This window comes from Mustelus asterias, chromosome 4 (assembly GCF_964213995.1).
Source record: "Mustelus asterias chromosome 4, sMusAst1.hap1.1, whole genome shotgun sequence".
In the NCBI taxonomy this organism is placed as follows: Eukaryota; Metazoa; Chordata; class Chondrichthyes; order Carcharhiniformes; family Triakidae; genus Mustelus; species Mustelus asterias.
The window spans coordinates 64,966,934-64,986,803 of NC_135804.1; the positions used below are offsets into that span (position 1 = coordinate 64,966,934).

The window sequence follows — 19,870 nt, forward strand, 5'->3', positions numbered from 1 at the left end:
GGGTTTATTGAGGGATAATTTAGCACCTAACCAGCGCATCTTTCGGATGGTGTCAGGGTAACATAGTTGCATGGATAGAAGATTGGTTGGCTGGCAGAAAACAGAGTATGCACAAAAGAGTATTTTTCTGATTGGTAGCACCTGATGAGTAGAGTCCTGCTGAGGCCTCAACTTTTTACAATTTATATAAATTACTTGGAAGAGGAGAAAAAAAGCTTGGTAATTAAACTTGCAGATGGCACAAAGATAGGTAGGAAAGTATGTTGTGAAAAAAACAAAAGGAATTTATGTAGACAGGTATGGATGAGTTGAGTGAGTAGGCAAAAATCTGGCAGATGGAGTATAATATGGGAAAATGTGAAGTTCTTCACTTTGACAGAAAGTACAAAACAGATCATTACTTAAAGGAAAATGGTTTCAGAATTCCAAGGTACAAAGAAATCTAGGTGCTGCAGTACTCGAGTCATAAAAAATTATTCAGGTACAGCAAGTAATTAAGAATGCCATCTTTTATTACAAGAAGAATTGAACATACAAGTAAGGATGTTATGTTTCAGCTATAAAGGGTATTGATGAGACTAAATCTCGAACAGTGCGTGAAGTTTGGGTCTCCTTTTTGAATGAAGGGTGTAAATGTGTTGGAAGCAGTTCAGAGCTTCACTAGATTGTTACCTGGAATGAGAGGCTTGCTTTATGAGGAAAGTTGAACAGACTGGGCTTGCTTCCACTGGAGTTTAAAAAAGTGAGAGGTGTCTTGATTGAAATGTAGAAGATCCTGGACAGTCTTGACAAGGAGGATATGGAATAGATGTTTCATCTTGTGGGTGAATCCAGAACTAGGAGGCACTGTTTTAAGGTTAGGAGAACACCCTTTTAGGGTAGAGTTGGAGAATTTTTTTTTTGAGAATTGTGCAACTTTGGAACTCTGCCTCAGAAAGCAGTAGAGACAGGGTCATTGATTTTTTTTTAATGGTGGAGGTAGATTAATTCTCTAGGTTATCAGGGGTAGGTGGGAATGCGGAATTTGAACAAAGTGATTGGCCATGATTTAATTGCATGGTAGAGCAGACTTGAGGGGCCAAATGGCCTACTTTTGTTCCTATTTCATAAGCTCATATGCTTGAACAGAACTTGACCGTAAAATGTTTTGGGATGTCCAGTCATGTAAGGAACTATAGAAATGCAAGTCTTTCTTAAAGAACTTTCCGATAAATACAATTCATTCCATTCTCAACCTCCCAATCTCGTGCGATTCTCATGATTGCACTCATAACCGTCTTAGCTCCATCTTTTCTACTTGACAATGTGCTTGCACAAGAGGTGGATGTTGCTGGCTAAATCATTTATTGTTCATTCCCAATTGCCCTCAAGATCTTTAAGCAAAGAAACTGATGACATTACCTCTACCTGTGTACAGAAAATGCTGGGGCGGTCACAAACCTGAAACATTAACTATTTTTCACTCCACAGATGCTGCCAGCATTTTGTGCTTCTATTTCTATTCAATTATTTCTGGCATTAGGTGGGTCACAACTTTTGCCAGCTTAATACTGGCTAAACTAACAGCCTTGTAATACTGGCTAAACTAACAGCCTTGTTCACACTGGCTCAGGACTCAGTGCTCTGCAGGATTCAAGCACCTTTGGTGTCCTATTGCACCATAAACTGAGCTTCAACCCCCAAATCCCATTTAAGCTAACTCCTCCCACTTTTAATTTCATCTCCACCATGGCTTCTCCACCAAACGTTCACTCAGACAACTTATACAGCACTCTGCTTGTTCACCTCCTAAGACTCACCCAATATAAAGTGCAAATTGTTCAAAATTCAATCTATTTCCAATCCCAAAGTTATACTTACCACTGTCCTATCTACACTGGCACTTCATTTTCCATTCCTATTCAAGTCATGAATTTCAAAATCTCCTTTGACATTTTATAAACTCCTCTGTGGCCTTTTGCTGTACTACCTCTGCAAACTCAGCTATTCTGATACTGGCTTTATACACATATATACACTCACGTTTGCTCCCACCAGAAGAAAACTTTTGAGCGATTAAAATAATATAATTGAGTGGCACAGTGGCTAGCACTGCTGCCTCACAGCACCAGGAATCCAGGTTCTATTCCAGCCTTGGGTGACTGTCCGTTGGAATTTGCACGCTCTCCCCGTGTCTGCATGGGTTTCCTGAGGGTGCTCCTCCTCCCACAGTCCAAACATGTGCAGGTTAGGAGGATTGGTCAGGCTAAATTGTCCCCCTAGTGTCCCAAGATGCGTAGGCTAGGGGATTACCAGGCTAAATGCATTGCGTTACAGGGATAGAGCAAGGGATGGGCCTAAGATGCTCTGTTGGCAAGATGGGCCAAACGGCCTCTTTCTGCACCGTAGGAATTTTATAATTCAATGAAAAGCCTGCACCATGTAATTTTCTGACCAGCCCCTTCACGTTATATTGTTCCCGACTTTTAAAAGTTTCCATCTCATTACGTTCAGTGGCTGTCTCTTTAACCCTACCACAACATGGAACAATTTAGGATTTTTCACAATGTTAAAACACCATGGACTGCAAGATCTTGATATTACATAAAACCTGCTGAAACAACTTTCTATACATTGAGAGAAAACACAAAACTCCAAGGTATAAAAAATGATTGTCAAGCATTCAGTACTAATTTCATTACACTGCAAGACTACAGAAGAGTTTTAAAGTTGCTTCACCCGGTTAGGCAAATAATTCCCCCTATCTAACCTTTGGCCTCCATTCTCTCAGCTACTGAGTTATTTAACTGCACCCTCGCCTCCACCTTTTATTCTCTAGTCCCCAATAAAACTTTTACACACTCTCACAGATTGGTCCATCCCCCGATAAGTCCCTTATCTCCACTTCCAAAGTCCAAGAGACGTACACGTAAGAGGATGTCATAGCATCCTGACAATGCAGGAGACCGCCATTCGGCCCATGAAGTCTGCGCCTATTCTCCAACAGAGCATCCGAGCCAGTCCCATCCCCCAGCCTATCCCCATAACCCAACACATTTACCCCGCTAACTCCCTGAACCTACACATCTTGGGACACTAAGGGGCAATTTACCATGGTCAATCCACCTAACCTGCACATCTTTGGACTATACACACAGACACAGGGAGAATGTGCAAACTTCTCAGTCACCCAAGGCTGGAATCAGCAGGTGACTCTTTTAGCAATCCACCTCCAGGTCTGGGTGAACCAAGTGAAATATCATCATGTCTTGTTCGTGTCTGCTAAAACTGCTCACCATAAAAAGATAGTTCCCCACCTTCTTTTGTCTACTGCAAAAGACTGTCTTAAATCTTTCTTCCGTCTCCCCCACCCTCAGCTCCAATAAGAAATGCAAGCAGCTCATTGACATCTTTGTCCCAATCTAGAGTCCATCCAATTAACTGCCTCTGCCACATTCCTCCATTTCACCAGCATAGCTTGCCAAACTTCCTTCAAAGCTTTCCCTTGCTGTGAAATTGCATCCTTCTCTAGTTTCTCTACCGCCTCCTAATGCCCTCTGAGTTAATCTTGTTCATGAGATCCACTTCGTGTCCCCTTAACCCTTTTCCCATTAAACTGCTGGTCACCCAACTTTCCATCCCAATCCCCATGTCTGCCAATAATTTCATTTCTTCAGGTGTTGTTCCCCTCTCCTTTCACGTCCTTACCTTTTCCGCAAAACAAAACACCCTTGACCCTCCTCGCAAACTAACACCCCATCTCCAACCTCCCTTTCCTCTCCAAGTCAAATTCATGTCCATCCTTCCTGACATCCTACTGCTGTCCGCAAGGAAAACATCCTCTTTAGATAACTCCAATCAGCTGACAGTTAACAAAGCACTCCAACTGACACAGGACTGCAAGAAAAACCATTTACCTGAAATCCCATCACACCGACTGGAACATATCCTGCAACCTGATGATAGCCTCACCTCTCCTGGTTAACTGCAAACATCACTAACGAAAATCTGGTAACTGGCCCAAGCGGCGACATCCCAAGGGTTCAAACATTACATGGAAAATCTGGACAACCATTAACCTCTTGAGGGAAAATGTAATCATTTACTCCACAAGTGGAAAACAAGGAACAACTGGAATTGTGAATGCGGTTCTCCAAGTCAGATTATTTTCAACAAACTGAACTTCTGCCCCGAGACACCCATTATTGGTGGCATCACAAACATTCAAACTGTGTCATTGGAAGCCATTGATTGGATTGTTAACCTCAACATCAAACAAGAAAAGCTTCCCGTCATACAAATCAAAAGTGTGGCTTGGTATTATAATGCTACTGTGAAACACCTTGGGGCATTCTATTACCAAGGTGCTTTATAAATAAGTTGTAGACATCTACGTGCACGCCTCTGCCAAAACACTAAAGTAGTTACTGTCCACAACACTCCTCCAATTGTGCTGTTGGGATTCATAATAAGACAATGTGTAAAATCACATCGAGCAATTATTGTGACATAACTTTCGAGCACCAAGGTGTAGACAAATTATTACATCAGTTCCTCTATTGTAACATGTAGAGTGCAGATTTAAATATTAGCTCAACATCTTATTAAAAGGGCTTTTTCCAAAATAGTGAATTAAATTTCAATACCTGATGGAAATCTTTGCCACTACTTTTACCATCGCCACTGAAATCCACATGCGAGAATAGACAGCGTAATAAATGTCTGTCTGCCTCGGGGCCGTGTCGGTTCACAATCTGTAATTGACAAGAACATATCAATAGTTTTACTCCCAACTTAATTGCTTGGTTTCGAAGTATTTGAAAGGACAGCGCATTAACTTAATACAGATAAAACTCAGATTTGGCACAATAGCACATTTCTACATTTTATTTGTTAGGCATTGTTTCAACGGATAGACACACTGCAACTTTTGGTACTTTCTTAATCAGGGCAGGAAGCATCCTGGTCTTTTCAGCTTGGCAGTGATATACTATAATGGGCTTCAAAATCTCTGCACTTGGAAGAATCCCATTCTTAATTCCTTTGTGGTGGAAGCGCACGTTAATAGATTCAGTCTCAGTGGCAACACCACCTCAGCCTGAGCCAAATAGAACCTAGCTTGCAAATGAACAAACACAGAAGACTAATTCGAGGCATGGTAGCACCAATACAAACAGACCATAGTATATCACCACCTCCTTCAGAAAAAACAATGGTGAGACAAGAGTAGTGCGTAGAAGATTCCCCATTAAGACATTACAAACTCACTAAGTCACCAAATCAGATGTTATACATTATTGGATTTGCTTACGTTTCAGTGAATTCAGCTTCCCAGTTGGCACAATGATGGCTAACAAAGTTTCACAAAAGCCAATTGCAATCTCAACCAGAAAAACTGCTTTGGAACAAAGGAGTTTCCAATGTATCAACATAATAAGTTTTATATATGGTCTAAATAAGGAATTATTTTTAAAAAGAGCACACAATGTATTGCCACCTTCAGATGTTTCTGGCAAAACATACCCTAATATTAATTTTTGATATTAATCAATCACCTCACTGCATGGGGGATATCCTTTCAATTAGGTCGTCATTTTGAAATGTAAAGTTTCTTGACTTAATTTCAGCTCAAAGCATGAACCAATGAATGTTGAGTCCCAGAGATAATACAAGTCTAATGTAGCCACAATTATTAATATTCACGACAAGCCTGTGAACTCCCAAAACTAGCCCCACTACATTATGTGGACCCTATTCCATTTTTCCAGATTTTGCCTCCATTGCATCTGTTCAGACAATACAAGCTTCCATGTTGATGCTTCTGATAGGTCTTCCTTTTTCCTCAATTGACGTATGGTTGACAGAACCCTTCAATGTATCCAACCTACTTTACACACTTCTATTATCATCTCTTCCCCTCCCTCCCAGAATCATGATAGGATTCTCCTTGTTTTCACCTTGTACCCCACCAGCCTTCATATTCATCAGATCACCCTTGCCATTTCCGACACTTCAAGCATGACGCCAACATACACGTGCTCATGGCCTGCTACAGTGTTCCGTAAGCTCAAGGAACACAATCATCTTTCAACTCAGCATTCTACAACCTTCTGGACTTAACACTTTTGAGTTCAACAATTTGATATCATAACTTCTGCCTCCATTTTGCTAGTTCTATTTTTCCTCTATTCTTTCACTTTTCATTCAGACAGCTAATATCCAGCCATTTTCACCTAATCAAGACACATCTTGTTTCTTTAAGATACTCATTATCACTCTCTTTGGCTTCTGTACTATGCAAACCTTGTCATGTGACCTCCCTTTCACTCCACCAAATCTCAGAGCTTTCCTTTTATTCCCTTGCTCAAAATCTGTTTACATTTCTATCTTTTCTCAGTTCTGAACAGTCTTTGAACTGAAACATTAACTCTTCACAATAGATGCTGCCTGATCTGCTGAGTATTTCCAGCATCTTCCAAGAGAATTTTAAAATCAAGGTCAGCATCTGATGCCCATCCCTAATTGCCCATGAGAGCAGTTAAGAGTCAACCACATTGCTGCCTTTCTTGAGTCACATGTAGGCCAAACCAGGTAAGGACAGCAGATTTCCTTCCTTAAAACGACATTAGTGAACCAGATGGATTTTTATGACAATCAATGATAATTTCAGTCACCATCATTGAGGCTAGCTTTCAATGCCAGATTTTTTAAAATTGAAGTAACAAACTTGAAATCCACCAGCTGCCATGGGTAGAATCTGGGAGACCAGTTAGGAGGGCATTGGAAAACAAAATTTGGGAGGTTACAAAACACATGAATGAGGATTTCAGCAGGTGAGCTGTGGCAGGGATGAAGTCAAGCAGAAATAGGTGGTCTTGGTGATGACATGAACAAGATTGCATGCTCATCACGGGATCAAATGCAAGATAAAGATTGCAAATGAATTAATCTCAAAAAGACTGTTGCCAGGGAGATGGATGGAGCTGGCAGCTAGGGAATGGAATTCGGTATGGGGATTGAAAACAATAGCTTTAATTGGGGGAAACTTTTGTTCATTCAATACTAGATGTTGGATAAACAGTGATAATTTAGCAATGCTGGCAGAATCGAGAGAGGTGGTAGAGGTAAGAACCGGGTGGCATCAAGGTACATGTGAAATCTTATATCACAAGTTTACAACATCTTCATTATGGCATCACAACACTACTGTCACTATTCCACATACAGTAAGAAGTTTAACAACACCAGGTTAAAGTCCAACAGGCTTATTTGGTAGCAAAAGCCACAAGCTTTCGGAGCCTTAAGCCCCTTCTTCAGGCGAGTGGGAATTCTGTTCACAAACAGGGCATATAAAGACACAAACTCAATTTACAGAATAATGGTTGGAATGCGAATACTTACAGCTAATCAAGTCTTAAAGGTACAAACAATGTGAGTGGAGAGAGCAGTAAGACAGGTTAAAGAGATGTGTATTGTCTCCGGACAGGACAGCCAGTGAGACTCTGCAAGTCCAGGCAAGCTGTGGGGATTACACATAGTGTGACATGAACCCAATATCCCGATTGAGGCCGTCCTCATGCGTGCGGAACTTGGCTATCAGTTTCTGCTCAGCGACTCTGCGCCGTCGTGTGTCGTGAAGGCCGCCTTGAAGAACGCTTACCCGAAGATCAGAGGCCGAATGTCCGTGACCGCTGAAGTGCTCCCCAACAGGAAGAGAACAGTCTTGCCTGGTGATTGTCGAGCGGTGCTCATTCATCCATTGTTGCAGCGTCTGCATGGTTTTCCCAATGTACCATGCCTCAGGACATCCTTTCCTGCAGCGTATCAGGTAGACAACGTTGGCAGAGTTGCAAGAGTATGCACCGTGTACCTGGTGGATGGTGTTCTCATGTGAGATGATGGCATCTACGTCGATGATCCAGCACGTCTTGCAGAGGTTGCTGTGGCAGGGTTGTGTCATCGATGTATCTAGTGTATAGCATCGGTTGAAGGCCCTGTGCGGTGAAGAAGTCTTGTTCGAACCTGTGCATGAAGATGTTGGCATATTGAGGTGCGAATTTGGTCCCCATGGCTGTTCCGTGTGTCTGGATGAAGAACTGGTTGTTGAAGGTGAAGACATTGTGGTCCAGGATGAAGCGGATGAGTTGTAAAATTGCACCTGGAAACTGGCAGTTGTCAGTGCTGAGCACTGAGGCCGTTGCAGCAATGCCATCATCGTGGGGGATGCTGGTGTAGAGTGCCGAGACATCCATTGTGACGAGGAGCGCTCCTGGTTCAACTGCTCCATGTGTGCCGAGTTTCTGTAGGAAGTCCGTCGTGTCGTGACAAAAGCTGGGGGTTCTTTGTACAATGGGTTAGCCGGGTGTGTTTGCCTTGTGTATCTTCGGGAGGCACCGCACAGTACCTTCAACCGATGCTATACACTAGATACATCAATGACATTTTCTTCCTTTGGACTCATGGTGAACAATCACTGAAACAACTATATGATGACATCAACAAGTTCCATCCCACCATCAGACTCACCATGGACTACTCTCCGGAATCGGTTGCATTCTTGGACACACGCATCTCCATTAAGGACAGTCACCTCAGCACTTCATCACTGTGCCGCAAGCCCACGGATAACCTCACGATGCTCCACTTCTCCAGCTTCCACCCTAAACACGTAAAAGAAGCCATCCCCTATGGACAAGCCCTCCGTATACAGAGGATCTGCTCAGATGAGGAGGATCGCAATAGACACCTCCAGACGCCGAAAGATGCCCTCATAAGAACAGGATATGGCGCTCGACTCATTGATCGACAGTTCCGACGTGCCACAGCGAAAAACCGCACCGACCTCCTCGGAAGACAAACACGGGACACGGTGGACAGAGTACCCTTTGTCGTCCAGTACTTCCCCGGAGCGGAGAAGCTACGGCATCTCCTCCGGAGCCTTCAACATGTCATTGATGAAGAAGAACATCTCGCCAAGGCCATCCCCACACCCCCACTTCTTGCCTTCAAACAACCGCACAACCTCAAACAGACCATTGTCCGCAGCAAACTACCCAGCCTTCAGGAGAACAGTGACCACGACACCACACAACCCTGCCACAGCAACCTCTGCAAGACGTGCCGGATCATCGACACAGATGCCATCATCTCACGTGAGAACACCATCCACCAGGTACACGGTACATACTCTTGCAACTCAGCCAACGTTGTCTACCTGATACACTGCAGGAAAGGATGTCCCGAGGCATGGTACATTGGGGAAACCATGCAGACGCTGCAACAACGGATGAATGAACACCGCTCAACAATCACCAGGCAAGACTGTTCTCTTCCTGTTGGGGAGCACTTCAGCGGTCACAGACATTCGGCCTCTGATATTCGGGTAAGCGTTCTTCAAGGCGGCCTTCATGACACACAACGGCGCAGAGTCGCTGAGCAGAAACTGATAGCCAAGTTCCGCACACATGAGGACGGCCTCAATCGGGATATTGGGTTCATGTCACACTATCTGTAATCCCCACAGCTTGCCTGGACTTGCAGAGTCTCACTGGCTGTCCTGTCTGGAGACAATACACATCTCTTTAACTTGTCTTAATGCTCTCTCCACTCACATTGTTTGTATCTTAAAGACTTGATTAGCTGTAAGTATTCGCATTCCAACCATTATTCTGTAAATTGAGTTTGTGTCTTTATATGCCCTGTTTGTGAACAGAATTCCCACTCACCTGAAGAAGGGGCTTAAGGCTCCGAAAGCTTGTGCTACCAAATAAACCTGTTGGACTTTAACCTGGTGTTGTTAAACTTCTTACTGTGTTTACCCCAGTCCAACGCCGGCATCTCCACATCATGACTATTCTACATGTGCAGGCAGCTGAAACGGCATGGCCAGAAAGATAAACCACAACAATGCAGCTATCTTAGAAAAAAAACGACTGTCCACTACAAAATAAATTCAGAATAGCTCAGTTTGCCTGTCCAAGACCAAAACTGTAACATAACACTCCACTTGGATGACAGCTCTGTTCAGGTAGCCAGCCCACGCTGTTTTTATTTTAAAGTAAGTAGTCTCACAACACCAGGTTAAAGTCCAACAGGTTTATTTGGTAGCATGAGCTTTCGGAGTGGCGCTCCTTCATCAGGTGAGTAAAGAGTTTAGGTAGGAGGTGGGTCTTTTCTACACATAGTGAAATATAGTAATTGAAGGGCTTTCTCAGACCAGAGGCTTCTGCAAATTGAAATATTTAAAATGCCAATCACCAGTTCAAACCAATAGGTTTGGTGACAGATTATTTCACATTTTAGCTCCTTGCAATAATCCCTGCCTGCATTGCTTGTACCTTTGTAAATATAGTTAATTTCAGGGTTTAGAAATGTTTGATCAAGTACTGTATGTACACAATATTTGCATTTTCTGTACAGTCAGGAGTGTAGATGGCTGGTCCCTCGAAAACGAGAAACAGGTGCAAGAACTCTCAAATACAATATTAGCAGCATGACTGCTCATGCATTTTCCTGTTCTCAGCTGCAATAAGGGAGATGGGAATTTCCGGAATGATCGAGTTAAACTGTTAACAGTGAAGTTAACTCTCCATTTTATGTTATCATACCTTCCCCAAGCAATTTTAAACCCCATCTACAGCATACAACTGCCACAAGAGCACATCACTGCACAGCCCACATGCACATTTTTCTGGACAGTCATAGGACAGTTTTGGTTTGCCTCCAAGAGAAAAGATAAATGACTGTCATCGCAATGTCTCCTGACACTGAGGATCCCTTTTTGCGCTAGCCACAGGTGGGCTGAAATCTCAGTAAACCCTTGCTTGGTTCCATTCATCTATTCAGTTATTTGCCAATCACCTGCAATGACTGTTATTTCCACTTCCACACTAACTGCTAGACAGCCCCAAGCAAAAGGTTGTATTCTTGCCCACCCCCCCCCCCCCCCACACCTCCTCCCTCCTCCTCCTATTTCTCATCTACATGCTGCCTCTGAGCAGCAACATCTGAAGATACATATGCAGACAACATCCAATTCTATCTCACCACCACAACGCTTGATAATCCACTGCCTCCAATTTCTGAATACTGCTTGACTGGCATTCAGCATTGGATAAGCAAGAAAATTTCCTTCAAAAAGCAAGAAGACAGAAGTCATTGTCCTTGGTTCCTACCACAAATCCTGTTCCCCAGCTACTGACTCTATCGTTTCTCCAGCCACTGCCTGAGGCTGAATAAGAACATTCACCTTTTATGTTGTGTTTGATGCTGAGATGAGCTTCTTACAACATATCTGCTCCATCACCAAAACCACTTGGTTCCACCTTCATAATATTCACTGCCTGAAACATTTCTACCCCTCTCTCCTCAACCAGGAGTGGCCTTGATGAGTGAGCAAAAATGGGATAAAAAGCTCATTTCAGGGTCAAACACAACACTAATGTTGCAAATGGTCCGGTTCAGCCTCAGACATTGGTGGGGAAGATGGTCATTCTTGGACCATGTCACAGTTATTTGACTTAATATTTCCTAATATAGGTGTCAAATTTTGTTTGCTGACATCCTTGCAATGTGTCTTTTACCAAGTTAAAAGTGTGATATAAATTCAAGTTTTTATTGTATCATTCATTTTTAAATTGCTCTTCCGTCCAGGCATTCCTACTCCAATTAACCAGTCGTCATCGCATTCAAGCAGTGATTTATTTATAAGGTGAACCACTCCTTACCCATGTACACTAAATTATTAGGTGAACTACTCCTTACCCATGTGCACTAGCCTAAAAAAACTAGGATTGGCTATCAAAAACCAAACTTATGTCAGAAGGAAACCCCATTACTCCAGATATTCATATTTTTAAAAACTGCACCCATAGACTTAACTACATTTTTGGCACTTTAAATCAATACACACAAGCATTATACAATAAGTTTATATCACAAATACCCTCCAGAAATACTCTTGTAAATGTTTCAAGTCAAACACTCAATTTGGATAGACATGAATACGAAGCCAGTGTGAATTCATATGTTATCTATCGCATCAATGGAAATAAATTACACACAGAAGCTGCAAAAAAGAAAGCCAATTGGCTTAAGTCAGTCCATGTTGTTTTTTACCCTCCTCACAAACTAATAGGTTCTAATCATCTTTACCTGCTCTGTTCCCATACTCTTAATTCCGACTAGAAAAGTTGGGAAACAAACAAAGTATATCACTTTTGCTTGTTCCTCAATGAACAGACTGACATTACTATTTCTAGTTTTCTTCAGCGACTTTCACACCCTCTGTTGATACAGTTTCAACATGTGGTCACAGTCCTCCAATATCAAGTGGCTGTTATTAGGTACAAAGAACAAAAGAACAAAGAAAATTACAGCACAGGAACAGGCCCTTCGGCCCTCCACGCCTGCACCGACCATGCTGCTCGACTTAACTAAAACCCCCTACCCTTCTGTGGACCATATCCCTCTATTCCCATCCTATTCATGTACTTGTCAAGACGCCCCTTAAACGTCACTACCGTATCCACTTCCACTACCTCCCCCGGCAACAAGTTCCAGGCACCCACTACTCTGTAAAAAATCTGCCTCCTACATCTCCTTTAAACCTTGCCACTCGCACCTTAAACCTATGCCTCCCCCTAGTAATTGACTCTTCCACCCTGGGGAAAAGCTTCTGACTATCCACTCTGTCCCTGCCTCTCATAATCTTTTAGACTTCTATCAGGTCTCCCCTCAACCTCCATCGCTCCAGTGAGAACAAATCAAGTTTCTCCAATCTCTCCTCATAGCTAATGCCCTTCATGCCAGGCAACATCCTGATAAATCTTCTGTACCCTCTCCAAAACCTCCATATCCTTCTGGTAGTGTGGCGACCAGAATTGAACACTATATTCCAAGTGCGGCCTAACTAAAGCTGCAACACGACTTGTCAATTTTTAAACTCAATACCCCGGCCGATGAAGGCGAGCATGCCTTATGCCTTCTTGACTACCTTCCCTACCTGCATTGCCACTTTCAGTGACCTGTGTACCTGTACACCCGGATTCCTTTGCCTATCAATACTCCTAAGGGTTCTGCCATTTACTGTATATTTCCTATCTATATTAGACCTTCCAAAATGCATTACCTCACATTTGTCCGGATTAAACTCCATCGGCCATCTCTCCACCCAAGTCTCCAACTGATCTATATCCTGCTGTATCCTCTGATGGTCCTCATTGCTATCCGCAAATCCACCAACCTTTGTGTTGCCCGCAAACTTATTAATCAATCGAGTTACATTTTCCTCCAAATCATTTATATATATTACAAACAGCAAAGGTCCCAGCCCTGATCCCTGAGGAACACCACTTGTCACAGCCCTCCATTCAGAAACGCACCCTTCCACTGCTACCCTCTGTCGTCTTTGACCGAGTAAGAAGTCTTACAACACCAGGTTAAAGACTTGTTACTGTGCTTACCCCAGTCCTACGCCGGCATCTCCACATCATGACCTCTTTGACCGAGCCAGTTTTATATCCACCTTGCCAGCTCACCTCTGATCCCATGCGACTTCACCTTCTGCACCAGTCTGCCATGAGGGACCTTGTCAAAGGTCTTACTGAAGTCCATGTAGACAACAGCCACTGTCCTACCCTCATCAATCATCTTCGTCACTTCCTCGAAAAACTCAATCAAGTTCGTGAGACACGACCTCCCCTTCACAAAACCATGTTGCCTCTCACTAATACGTCCACTTATTTCCAAGTGGGAATAAATCCTGTCTCGAAGAATCCTCTCCAATAATTTCCCTACCACTGATGGAAGGCTCACCGGCCTGTAATTACCTGGATTATTCTTGCTACCCTTCATAAACAAAGGAACAACATTGGCTATTCTCCAATCCTCTGGGACCTCCCCTGTAGCTAGTGAGGATACAAAGATTTCTCTCAAGGCCCCAGAAATTTCCTCCCTTGCCTTTCAGTATTCTGGGGTATATCCCATCAGGCCCTGGGGACTTGTCTACCTTAATGTTTCTCAAGAACCCCAATTCCTCCTCCTTTTTGATCTCAACATGACTCAAACTATCTACACATCCTTTCCCAGACCCATCATCCACCAAGTCCTTCTCTTTGGTGAATACTGACGCAAAGTACTCATTTAGTACCTCGCTCATTTCCTCTGGCTCCTTACATAGATTCACTCCCTTGTCCTTGAGTGGGCCAACCCTCTCCCTAGCTACCCTCTTGCTCTTTATATATGTATAAAAAGCCTTGGGATTTTCCTTAATCCTGCTGGCCAATACTTTTTCATGACCCCTTTTAGCCCTTCTTACTCCTTGCGTAAGTTTCTTTCTACTTGCTTCATGTGTTCCCAGTCTCCTAGCTTTGACAAATGTTTCCTTTTTGACGAAGCTCACAATATCTCTCGTTATCCAAGGTTCCCAAAACTTACCATACTTATCCTTCAACCTTACAGGAATGTGCCGGTCCTGAATCCCTATCAACTTACACTTGAAAGCTTCCCACATGCCAGATGATGATTTGCGCTTAAACATCTGCCCCCAATCTACATTCTTCAGTTCCCGCCTAATATTGTTGTAATTAGCCTTCCCCCAATTTAGCACCTTAACTTGAGGACTACACTTGTCTTTATCCATCAGTACCTTAAAGCTTACTGAATTGTGGTCACTGTTCCCGAGCTGCTCCCCTACTGAAACATCGACCACCTGGCCAGACTCATTCCCCAATACCAGGTCCAGTATGGCCCCTTCCCTAGTTGGACTATCTACATACTGTTTCAGGAAGCCCTCCTGGATGCTCCTTACAAACTTTGCCCCATCCACACCCCTAGCATTAAGTGAGTCCCAGTCAATATAGGGGAAATTAAAATCTCCCACCACAATAACCCTGTTACTTTTACACCATGCCAAAATCTGCCTCCGTGCGGCACGGTAGCACAGTGGTTAGCACTGCTGCTTCACAGCTCCAGGGTCCCGGGTTCGATTCCCGGCTCGGGTCACTGTCTGTGTGGAGTTTGCACATTCTCCTCGTGTCTGTGTGGGTTTCCTCCGGGTGCTCCGGTTTCCTCCCACAGTCCAAAGATGTGCGGGTTAGGTTGATTGGCCAGGTTAAAAATTGCCCCTTAGAGTCCTGGGATGCGTAGGTTAGAGGGATTAGCGGGTAAAATATGTGGGGTGGGATTGTGGTCGGTGCAGACTCGATGGGCCGAATGGCCTCCTTCTGCACTGTAGGGTTTCTATGATTTCTATGATGATATCTGTTCCTCTATCTCCTGCTGGCAGTTGGGTAGCCTGTAGTAAACCCCCAACATTATGACTACACCTTTTCTATTCCTGAGCTCTACCCATATTGCCTCGCTGTATGAGTCCTCCGTGGTGTCCTCCCGGAGTACAGCTGTGATATTCTCCTTAACCAGTAGTGCAACTCCCCTATCCCTTTTACATCCCCCTCTGTTCCGCCTGAAACATCTGTATCCTGGAATGTCAAGCTGCCAATCCTGTCCTTCCCTTAACCAAGTCTCTGTAATGGCAACAACATCGTAGTTCCTAGTACTCATCCAAGCTCTAAGTTCATCTGCCTTACCTGTTACGCTTCTCGCATTGAAACAAATGCACTTCAGTCCACCAGACCCTCTCTGATTTGCAATCCCACCCTGCCTGCTGTTTCTCTGAGTCTTACTGGCACTACTCTCTCGTTCCCCTTCAGCTACTTCACCTTTGCTTTGGTTCCCACCCCCCTGCCAAACTAGTTTAAATCCTTCCGTGTGACACTAGCAAACCTCCTGGCCAGAATATTTGTGCCCTTCCAGTTTAGATGCAACCCGTCCTTCTTGTACAGGTCCCATCTACCCCAGAAGAGACCCCAATGGTCCAGATATCTGAAACCCTCCCTCCTACACCAGCTGTTTAGCCACGTGTTGAGCTGCACTATCTGCCTATTCCTAGCCTCACTAGCACGTGGCACAGGGAGTAATCCTGAGATTACAACCCGAGAGGTCCTGCTTTTTTAACTTTCTACCTAACTCCCTAAACTGCTGCTGCAGTACCTCATCACTCTTCCTGCCTATGTCATTAGTACCAATATGTACCACGACCTCTGGCTGTTCACCCTCTCCCTGCGGAATGCTTTCTGTCGGTTCAGAGACATCCTGGACCCTAGCACCAGGGAGGCAACATACCATCCTGGAGTCTCTTTCACGTCCACAGAAACGCCTATCTGCACCCCTAACTATATAGAGTCCCCTATAGCTATTGCTCTAGTCCTCTTTGTCCCTCCCTGCTTAACAACAGAGCCAGCTGTGGTGCCACTGCTTTGGCTGCTGCTGCTGGTACCCCCTGATAGCCCATCTCCCCCAACAGTATCCAAAACGGTATATTTGTTAGAGAGAGGGATGACCACAGGGGATTCGTGCACTGACTGCCTGCCCCTTCTGGCGGTCACCCATCTATCTGCCTGCACCTTCGGTGTGACCACGTCTCTAAAGCTCCTATCTATGATGCTTTCTGCCTCCTTCTTGCTCCTAACTGTATCCCACTGCTGCTCCAACCTATCCATGCGTTCTGTAAGGAGCTGCAATTGGGTGCACTTCCTGCAGACATAGTCGTCCGAGACGCTGGAAGCATCACGGATCTCCCACATCTCCCAAGTGCAGCACTTAACCCCACTGACTGACATTGAGCACCAATTTATGGAATACATCATAAATTCTGTCCTCAAATCAAAATTCAGTCACAGAAAATGCTGAAGCACCTGCCATCTAAGAGTGCCAAAACCAATTATAGTTTCCCTGCCACTGTCCCAAACAAAATTGACTAACTTAAACTAGGGATCAATCCTTTATGGTCAAGTCACATGTCTTTTCCCCACCAAAAAAAATCAGAAACTGAAAGGGTTCCCCATCTACACTGACCACTTTCACAGCAGCTGGAGTGTCATACAGAATCCCTACAGTGCAGGAGGCCATTCAGCCCATCGAGTCTGCACCGACCATAATCCCACCCAGCGAGAACGTACAAACTCCACACAGACAGTGACCCAAGACTGGAATTGAACCCGTGTCCCTGGCACTGAGGCAGCAATGCTAAACACTGTGCCACCGTGCCACCCGAAATCACGAAAAATTACACAAATGTAGTCAAATGCACTAAAACAAGACACTCAACAACAAGTGTAAATGCTGAAGAAAATGAGGAAATCCAGGGCTTAGCAAATAACAGTCATCAGAAGAGATAGTTGAGGATCCCAAAGTAGGTGTCACATTTGAGGAGAACATTAAGCTTTCAGTTTTAGTTATTGTTTGAACAGAATATATTGGGTGTAATTCTCCCAAGCCTCTGCTAGTTCTCAATTCAATCCTCTAGGTTCCAACCTAAACACAGTATAGTTTTAAAGTTTGCACACAAAAAAACGATGGGATGTCCCAATGGTACAGTGCAGGTCAATACTTCACACGGTGGTATCCATTACACAAGTCTGTGTACCAAATTGGCCAATATCCATTAGGGGTTACAACTGGATTCAGTACTCTGGCTTTGGAGAGAGAGAGCGCGAAGGAATAACTGACCACTGTGCTTATACAATTATACAGTGATTATCAACTGGAAACACTTTCAAATGATAAAGCAACTAGATTACGTTCTGTCAAAAGCACAACTGATTCTAAACTACTTTGTTAACCATTCATCAAGGTGCCTGTATACATGGAAAAGGACCAAAAGACAATGAACAGCAAATGATAAGAAAATAGGATAGGAAATTGCAAATAAAAACTTAGCAAAGACAATTGAAACATACCAGTACAACCCAATTGTGACAGCAATGAGAATAAAACTCTCAGAATATGACTGGTGTTATGGGTCTAAACTGATAAGAAAAAGAAAGCAAATTAGCTCTGGAAGTTTCAGATTGCTATGACAGAAGCAATGGAGAATGGTACTACTTCAAAAATCACTAATTAAAATTAAAGTTAAAGTTTATTTATTAATCACGAGTAAGGCTTACATTGACACTGCAGTGAAGTTACTGTGAAATTCCCCTAGTCGCCACACTCCGACGCCTGTTCAGGCCGATGCACCTAATTAGCACGTCTTTCAGACAGTGGGAGGAAACTGGAGCACCCGTTTAAAACCCACAGACACGGGGAGAACGTGCAAACTCCACACGGACAGTGACCCAAGTCAGGAATCGAACCTGGGTCCCTGGCACTGTGAGGCAGCAGGGGCAGCATGGTGGCACAGTGGTTAGCACTGCTGCCTCACAGCATCAGGGACCCAGGTTCAATTCCAGCCTCGGGTCACTGTCCGTGTGGAGTCTGCATGTTCTCCTGTCCGCGTGGGTTTCCTCCCGGTGCTCCTGTTTCCTCCCACAGTCCGAAAGACGTGCTGGTTAGGGGCATTGGCCATGCTAACAGTGTGGCGACTAGGGAATTTTCACAGTAACTTCACTGCAGTGTTGATGTAAGCCTACTTGTGACACTAATAAACTAAACTAAAAATAGAAAATTCTTCAGCAGAAAGCCAAATAAAACCAGAAAGGTGCATGAAAACACAAATCTAAATTCGGAAATGGAGAGACATTAAAGATCTGAGACATTTAAATCAAGCAATCTGGTGTAGAAGGAGCTGTTTCTGCAATTACATTTTCAAAATATGAAATAAAAACATTGGACTCCACTTGGCAGCATGAAACTCAAAGCAGGTTTCTGCAATGTTCCCAATTTTCTGGGCTACCACTAACCATTACAGCATTGTACATATTTTATTTCAAGTGGATTCCATCTTTAACTTCCTTAGTTCGTCACGAATGCAGCATCCTGCTCATAGTCTTTCTTGCCCAATGGAATAAATCTTTACTGAGGGTTATGAAATACCTCTTTCAATGTCTGCCACTGCTTCTTGATAGTCTTACCATATAACCCATTTTCTCATTCCGTTTGATCCAACTCTGCCTTCACACCTTTGTAATTGAAGACATTTGTTTCACACCCATATTTCCCACCCTCAAGTCCTATCTCAGAAGACCCTTTATTGATGTCATGAAATAATCCTGTCTCATTGCACATTGCCAAGTCTAAAACAGCTTGCTCCCTTGTTGGTTCCACAACATATTTTTTTTAACTGTCCCAAATACATTCTAGGAACTCAACCTCTTTACTATTTTTGATTTGTCTGTTTGTCCATGATTATTGCAGCACTATTCTTACAAACCCCATTATTTCTTGATTTACACTCTGTCCTACAGTATAGCTACTCCTACCAGTGACTTCTTTCCTTTGTTGTTTATTTCCAGCTAAACCAATTCTACATCTTGATCCTCTAAACCAAATCATTTCTCACTACTGTACTGATCTCAATCTTTATTAATTGAGCTACTGCATCATCCCTTTCTTTCTTCCTTCCTGTCCTTCCTAAATGCAAAATACCCTGAATATTCAGGTCTCAACTACAGTCACTTTGTAACCAGGTCTCTGTAATGGCTATCATACACAAATTTCTGATTGTGCGATCAACTCATCCACCTTGTTACAAGCGTAGCATGCATTTTAGGTAAAGAGCCTTTAATTCTATCTTTTAATGGTTTTTCCTACTCTGACCTTATTTGCTGAGTGTGGAGATGCCGGCGTTGGACTGGGGTAAACACAGTAAGTAGTCTCACAACACCAGGTGTTGAAAGACTTCTCACCTTATTTGCTGGTATAAACATTTTGTAAGGTTGGTCCCTTCCTGTCACTCTGGTCAACATTACCTGCACAACACGACCCTCTATTGTTGCCTTGCCCATTTTAAGTTTCCAAATCTCCTCTCACATGAACCCCACTCTCCTCACATTAGTTAGTTGAAAGCCCTCTCTATGATTCTGAAGTGAACAGGAGTAACACCAGTAAAAAC

The 19,870-nt window shown here is 43.6% G+C and overlaps 1 protein-coding gene across 10 annotated transcripts in view; it reads right to left on the reverse strand.

Moving 5' to 3' along the window:
* Nucleotides 1-19,870, reverse strand: part of cnot1 (CCR4-NOT transcription complex, subunit 1) — a 204,249-nt gene that overhangs the window by 158,638 nt on the left and 25,741 nt on the right. For all 10 annotated transcript variants that reach the window (XM_078211150.1, XM_078211147.1, XM_078211148.1 and 7 more), the window contains one exon: nt 4,626-4,733. In XM_078211150.1, coding sequence (XP_078067276.1) covers nt 4,626-4,733 — 108 coding nt within the window. The remainder of the gene's footprint in view (nt 1-4,625; nt 4,734-19,870) is intronic.